The sequence below is a fragment of the Ornithorhynchus anatinus genome, chromosome X5 (genome assembly GCF_004115215.2).
Source record: "Ornithorhynchus anatinus isolate Pmale09 chromosome X5, mOrnAna1.pri.v4, whole genome shotgun sequence".
Classification (NCBI taxonomy): Eukaryota; Metazoa; Chordata; class Mammalia; order Monotremata; family Ornithorhynchidae; genus Ornithorhynchus; species Ornithorhynchus anatinus.
The window spans coordinates 20,388,875-20,394,963 of record NC_041753.1 but is presented as its reverse complement, the minus strand read 5'-3'; the positions used below and the strand labels follow the sequence as shown (position 1 = coordinate 20,394,963).

The 6,089-nt window shown below is 59.3% G+C and overlaps 1 protein-coding gene across 3 annotated transcripts; it reads right to left on the bottom strand.

Moving 5' to 3' along the window:
* Positions 1 to 453: 453 nt before the first annotated feature.
* On the bottom strand, positions 454 to 5,704 carry KLF4 (Kruppel like factor 4). 3 transcript variants are annotated; one of them, XM_029054739.2, is made up of 5 exons: positions 5,081 to 5,704; positions 4,748 to 4,868; positions 2,487 to 3,513; positions 2,226 to 2,390; positions 454 to 799 (listed from the first exon to the last, which is right to left on the bottom strand). In XM_029054739.2, the coding sequence occupies exons 1-5, from the start codon at positions 5,083 to 5,085 to the stop codon at positions 624 to 626; spliced, it is 1,494 nt and encodes a 497-aa protein (XP_028910572.1). In that variant the 5' UTR covers positions 5,086 to 5,704; the 3' UTR covers positions 454 to 623. The 3 variants fall into 3 exon arrangements, with proteins under 3 accessions (XP_028910572.1, XP_028910571.1, XP_028910573.1); XM_029054738.2 differs by having other exon boundaries at positions 2,226 to 3,513; XM_029054740.2 differs by lacking the exon at positions 2,226 to 2,390.
* Between the last annotated feature and the right edge of the window lie 385 nt (positions 5,705 to 6,089).

Below are 6,089 nucleotides of genomic sequence, written 5' to 3'. Positions count from 1 at the left end.
CCAACAGTCACTAAGCACCATGAATTAGGCTTTTAAATGTATTTCTGTACCTGAATTTCTTCCTCTTAATCTAATAACATAACATTGGCTTTTAGAAGGCAAAGAGAATATAGGATGTTGTTCATATATCTATATTGTATTGAAACATAATTCTTGGGAATGTCATCTCCCCTCCCTCTTGCACAATCTATTTAAACCCTGATATCCATGACTTCCAGTCTCTCCTTGGCATCTTGCAGTCTAGGAATTTTCAAGTTGGATTTCAAAATGGAATGATAGAAGATCCAGTCTCAGACCCAAATGGGTTTTTTGATTTGTAAAAAAAAAAGCCAAAAACAACAACAAAAAAACTCAAAACAAAAAAAAAAACAAATAAAAAAAACCAGCAAAAACCAAAACAAAAAAACCCAAAAAATCCCCCCCCCCAAGCCAACAACAACCCCCCCCCCCCAATTTCTCTTGATTATCCATTTATTTATTTTTGCCTCTTTTTTTTCCCCTTTGGAAGATTCAACCTTGATTCTCTGTAGTGCTTGAGCTGGGTTCCTCCCTCGTCTGGAAGATGGTCTTAGAGTAAATACTGAATCTCTTATGGCAGCATGGGAAAGATCCACTGCTTTGGATTAAAAGTGCCTCTTCATGTGTAAGGCAAGGTGGTCTGACCTGGAAAATGCTCGATCACACCTCTGACACTGGAATGGGCGGTGGCCAGTATGCTTCCTGTAGTGGCGGGTCAGTTCATCAGAGCGGGCAAACTTCCACCCGCACCCTTCCCAATCACAGTGATAAGGTTTTTCTCCTACAAAAGAACAGAGAATGAAAGATTAGTCAAGCGGTTCTGATGACTAAAGGAGGCTAATTATGGTCAATTTCCAATGCCACAGGAGACCTTCTCATTTAACAGGCGACCCGAACACCTAAATTGGGACTTTTGTCTTCCATGCATTTCTCCAGAGAAAGCAGCATTTGTTCTCCAGTAGAGATTCGGAAGGGAGGTTGGTCTTAAGAAAATCATTTTAGCCACGACAAAAAGACTTAAAACGCAATCCTCACTGAAACCTATAGAGAGACTAGCACATTCATTTCTGGACAACTGCCACTCCGAATGTCTCCATGCAGCGAATGAAAGGTCCACTTGAGTTTTACAATGGAAATGACGTTCCTGTCCTTTAAGCAAAAGTTAGGGAAAATGTGGTCACGCCAGAGGCATTTTAAAAGACCGTCAGCTCAGGAGAATACGCCACACCGGGCATCTACAAGAATAAAAGCAGGAACTCTTGTACAGAGGGCAAAAAACTCAATACTGGTACAACTTGGTTTCACTTGGAAAGTGTTGCCCCCTCACTTTATCCTTTTTTGAAACTAGAGTCCTCTGGAATTTACCAGCCATCTCTTTTTTTTTTAAAAAAAGTCTATTGCCAGTCCACCTGGGCAGTGGGATGATGTTCACAGCATTCAGAATCCCACATGGAAGCGGAGCTATAACTTAAGCTCGCTACTCTTTTCAAATCTGCCGTTTCAGGTCTTCATATTTAAATTCGGCCTTAACTTTTTGGAACTGTCATCCAGAGAGACATTTAACCTAACCACTGCCGTCGATTCCCAATTAACACAGGTGGCAGCTCCTGGGCGGCAAACAAAGAGGAGCCATAACTTCACCAAAAGAACTTCCATGCTAAAATGAATTCACTCTACCCAGCGCATCAGCACACACCTAACCTTCTCCAAAAAGAAAACAGCGCGAGGTAACTTAGAAAGTACGGAGCACTGAGGTTCTGGTTAAAGAAGTCAATTCGAAACGAGGTTAGAAAGGACACTCCCCACAGCAACATCGCCGAAGACTAAGGATGGGTTTAAGGTGTTCCCCCCACCCCCACACACAAAGCCTGGCTAATCATTAAGCGAACGAGTTACGAAGGCTAACGTCAGTCTACATTCAGGTGACTGCACCGCCACTGGGCCTCTTGGCCAGCAAGCTCCATCCGTCGCGTAGTACGTAACCTGCAAGTCAAAAGGGGGGGGGGCGCCTCTGCGTGCCGGTCACCAGATGGACTTCTTACTCTCTGGGTCGCTTCCCGCCCCCACCCCGGGGGATTGACCCCGGGTCGGGTCTGGCCCAGTCGTCACCGTGCCCCTACAGAGGCAGCCATGTCGGGAGCTTTTCCTCTCTTTCCGGCCTTTTCGGCTTTGGTGTCTGTTTCCGCCTCCGTCCTCGAACACCTTACCTGTGTGGGTTCGAAGATGGGCCTTAAGGTGAGAGCTCTTGGTGTACGTTTTGCCGCAGCCTGCGTAATCACAGGTGTGGGTGGCCGTCCTTTTCCTAGGCCATGACCTGCGCCCTCTCTTTGGTTTGGTTTCTTCTGGCATGCAGCTACCTGGTGGCATAAGCTCTAAAGGTGAAGAGGGGGGAGTCAACATCACCCCTGGTACCACAGGATGCCCGTTTAAAGAAGGCTCTTCAAAATTAGCGTGATAAGGAGACTGACCTTGATACTGAAGCGGAGTGACTTGTGGCTGCAGCTGATCTGACAGGAAAGGAGGGTAACTGGGCCCCGGGTGGTAACCGGGGGGAAGCGGCAGTGCCGGATGGCTCAGCCCCTGAGTCGAAGGGTGGCAGTCTCTGCTGCTGTTCATCAGCTCCTCGGCGGTCAAGGAGGTAGTCCTGCTAGGGAGGGGTCGCCCCAAGGGGAACTCATGGGGACCGTGGGGCTGTGCCCTCTGGCCATTGCTGAGGGCCGGGACCCCACCACCGAGGTGGGCCTCCACGGGTCGGCCTATGCAAGAGGGGGCTGCCTCTTGCTTGATTTTAGGGCACATCCTGGGCCCGCCGCTGTAGGGGGCCACCACGATGGGGTGGCTATTGTCCGGGCTACAGGGGGTGGGGTTGTTTTTACTAACACTGATGATGGATTGGTTTCCGTATTCTCCCATGTTCACCGTGGCTTTTACCACAAATTTCCCGTGGAGGCTGCCTCCCGGCAGGGGCGGCTGCTGCTGCGGCTGCTGCTGCTGCTGCTGCTGCATATACACCGGGTCCAGGTCGGGTCTCATAAGCTCGGCGACAAATCCACCGGAGGGGGACACGTCGTTGATGTCGGCCAGGTTGAAGGGGGCGGCCGGAGGGGGCGCCTGCTCGCGGCCGAACAGGAGGCCGCCGCCGCCGCCGTTGCTGCTGCCGCCGCCTCCGCCCCCGGCCCCGCCCGGGTCCACCCCGGCCCGAAGCGCCGGGTAGGTGAAGCCGCAGGTGGCCGGCCCGCTGCTGGACGGGGACGACGAGCCCGAGGAAGACACCGCGGCGGCGGCGGCCGCCGGCTCCTGGTGGATGAGGGAGTTGGATAGGATGAAGTCGAAGTCCAGCAGGTCGTTGAACTCCTCCGCCTCCCGCCGGGCCAGGAGCGCCGGGGGGGTCCCGCCGCCGCCGCCGCTCTCCATCTCCGCCGCCGCCAGCTCGTAGGGGCGGCCGCTCAGGACCGGAGGTACCCGCTTCATGTGGGACAGCTCCTCCCGCCACCGCTGAGGGGAAGAGACGCGGCGAGAGCCGGCGTTACTACCGCCCGCACTCACCTAACCCCTCGGCCCGGCCGGACACGGACGCCGCCGCCTTTCTCCCCCCCCCCCCCCCCACTTCTCTCCACTCCATACCGAAGACGGAGCAGACGAACGAAGGGAGGGGGCGGGACGCCCCCTGACACCGTCCGAGCCCGTGCCCACGGTGGGCGGACGTTCCCTCCTTCCCTCCCACGCATGACGGGCGCCCGGGACCCCTGAGTGTGCAATGAGCGGGGGAGAGGCGAGCGTGGGGGTGGGGGGGTGGGGCTCCCACTCGCTCTCAAAATCCAGGCCGACTCCAGAAGGGTACATACACATAGACGCACTGCACCTTTAGCCGGCCACTCACACATCGGTTCACCTGTCAGGGCCCCCCGGGGGCCCTTCCCTTAGCGTCTACCTCGCCCCGCGGCTGTCCGAGACCATCCGGTCTCCGCCAGGCCACCTCGCCGCCTGCGCCCCCCACCTCCCCGGCCACCTTTCGCCACGGAAGGGGCGGGCGCGGGGAGCGACTACGCCCGGCGACCACTTTGGAAGACGAAAGAGCGATCGTCCGCGCAGGTGGTTGCGCGCACGGGCAGGGCCCTCCCCCGCCTCCCGCTCCCGAGTGCGAACGGGAAGCCTCCGCCTCCCTCCGCCTCCCGCCCCTCCCCACCCACCCGATTCTCGTGCAGCGCAACGCCGCGCAACGCAGCGCCGGGGCCTTTCGCCGCTTCGGGGGGCGTCCCCGCCTCTCCCTTGCCCTCCCTCCCGCGGCAAAGCGCGAGGGGAGGCGAAGTGTTTCCACCTCCCACCCTCCCCAAATTGGCGTCGGGACCCCCAGAGGCGGGGCAGGGGCCAGGGCTAGGGGACTAGGTAGAGCGATCGCGGCGCCGGCTCCCTTCCGCCTAGGGGAGAGAGTCCGGGAACGGGACATCCACCGGGACAACTCCCTTGGCAGACTCTTGGGCAGATCGAGTCGGCAAACACCTCCCTCCCCCCCCCCCCCCCCAACCACGTCGTGCTCCGGGCAAGCCCTCCGCTTGGGCACAGACATTTGGGACGCTTAATGGGGGGGGTGGGGGGTGGGGGGTGTTCCCGCCCGCTCCCCAGCCCCTTGGACGTAGCGGCGGCGATGGCCGCTGCACATCCCGGACATAGAGATGACACCTGGGCAGCCCGAACGAACAGCGTTGGGCGGAGGGTTGGAGATACTCACGTTGTTAGTGGCACCTGCCTGTCTCAAGGCTTTCTCCCTGCCCGCCGGGCCGGCTGCGAAGGTGGCGATGGAAGGGAGCAGAGTGCCGCTGAGAGCCATGTCAAACTCGCCAGGTGGCTGCCTGCAATCGAAAGGGGGCGGGGGGAAGGGGGGCACAGAGGCCGGGGAGGTCAGCATCGACCCCTGCGGGCACACCGCTCACGCGCGCCTCTCCCCACCCCGCCCGAACGGCTCCGTCGAGTACATCTTCGCCAGAAGTCATGCCCGAATGCCAGTCCTCGCTTCCCCTTCTCGAGATTCCCCCTTCCCTAAACCCATCACGACGGAACGTACCTCATTAATCTAGGAGTGGCCGGAAAGGTCTCCGGGAACGCGAAATCGTCGGGGCCGTCAAGTTACAAAAAGCAAAAACCAAAAAAAGGAAAAACAAAATCCCCCCCCCCCAAATCCGCAGATGAGAAAAGCAGAGAACACCCCTGATGGCCGAGACCCTTGAAGATCGTCTCCGGAGATGCGACGAGAATAAGAGATGTACGGGCCGACAAAAGTCGTCAACTGCAAAGTCTACGGAAGATCGGATGCGATCTCGCTACGGCAGGCTGCTCCTTCTCGCTCCGTCGCCCGGCGAGGAGACCCGGCCAGGCCACCGTTGGCGGGCGTGCGTGCGGGCTAGCGGCAACCGCTGCCGCCCCGGGACCGGGCGGCCAGGTGAGGATGGCAGGAGCGAGGGGACCCGTTCGGCGGCAGCGGCAGGCGCAGCGGCAGCGCCAGCGGGGCGGTGTTCAAAGCGGCGCGAAGCGACTCCCGGGGACTGCGTGCTGGCGCCGGCGGCGTTTGCCCCGCTGCCATGGGAGCTGCGGCTGTCGAATGAGAGGCGGCACGGGAGGAGCTCGGGGGTGCCGAGGTGGGAGGAGTGAAAGGGAAGGAGGGAGGGAAGACGGGAGAGGGGGTGGAGTGGGGGCGGGGGTCCCGGCGGCTTCCACCCGCCGCCGCCGCTCCCCACACGCTCCGCACTTGAATGACTCCAGCGTTCGGAACTGTCAAGCCGCGCGTTCGCCGGTCCATACTTATAACTTTTCGCCCCGCCCTCCACCCCCTTCCCCGGCTCAGCTCCGCCTGCCCGCCCTCCCGGCTCGATCTCCGCCCGCGCGCCGTGTTTTCGTTGCCACGGGTTACGGAGAAACAAACGCCGGGAACACGTGGGGCAGCCGCCATCGGCGGGGGGGGCGGGGGGAGGAGGAGGAAGGCGCGCGCGAGGGGTTGGGTCGTGACGTCAGCGGAGCAGCTGGCTGGCAGGGAGCGGTACTGACGCCAGCGGCGGCGGCGGCCAGCCAGCCGGCCG

Bases quoted from the DNA above. Each gene is read 5' to 3' on its own strand.
- KLF4 (XM_029054738.2), bottom strand. The intron at 3,514-4,747 runs GTGAGTATCTCC...TCTTCCCCTCAG, and splicing joins AGGCAGGTGCCACTAACAAC to CGGTGGCGGGAGGAGCTGTC. The intron at 800-2,225 runs GTAAGGTGTTCG...GTTCTTTTGTAG, and splicing joins CCATCTTCGAACCCACACAG to GAGAAAAACCTTATCACTGT.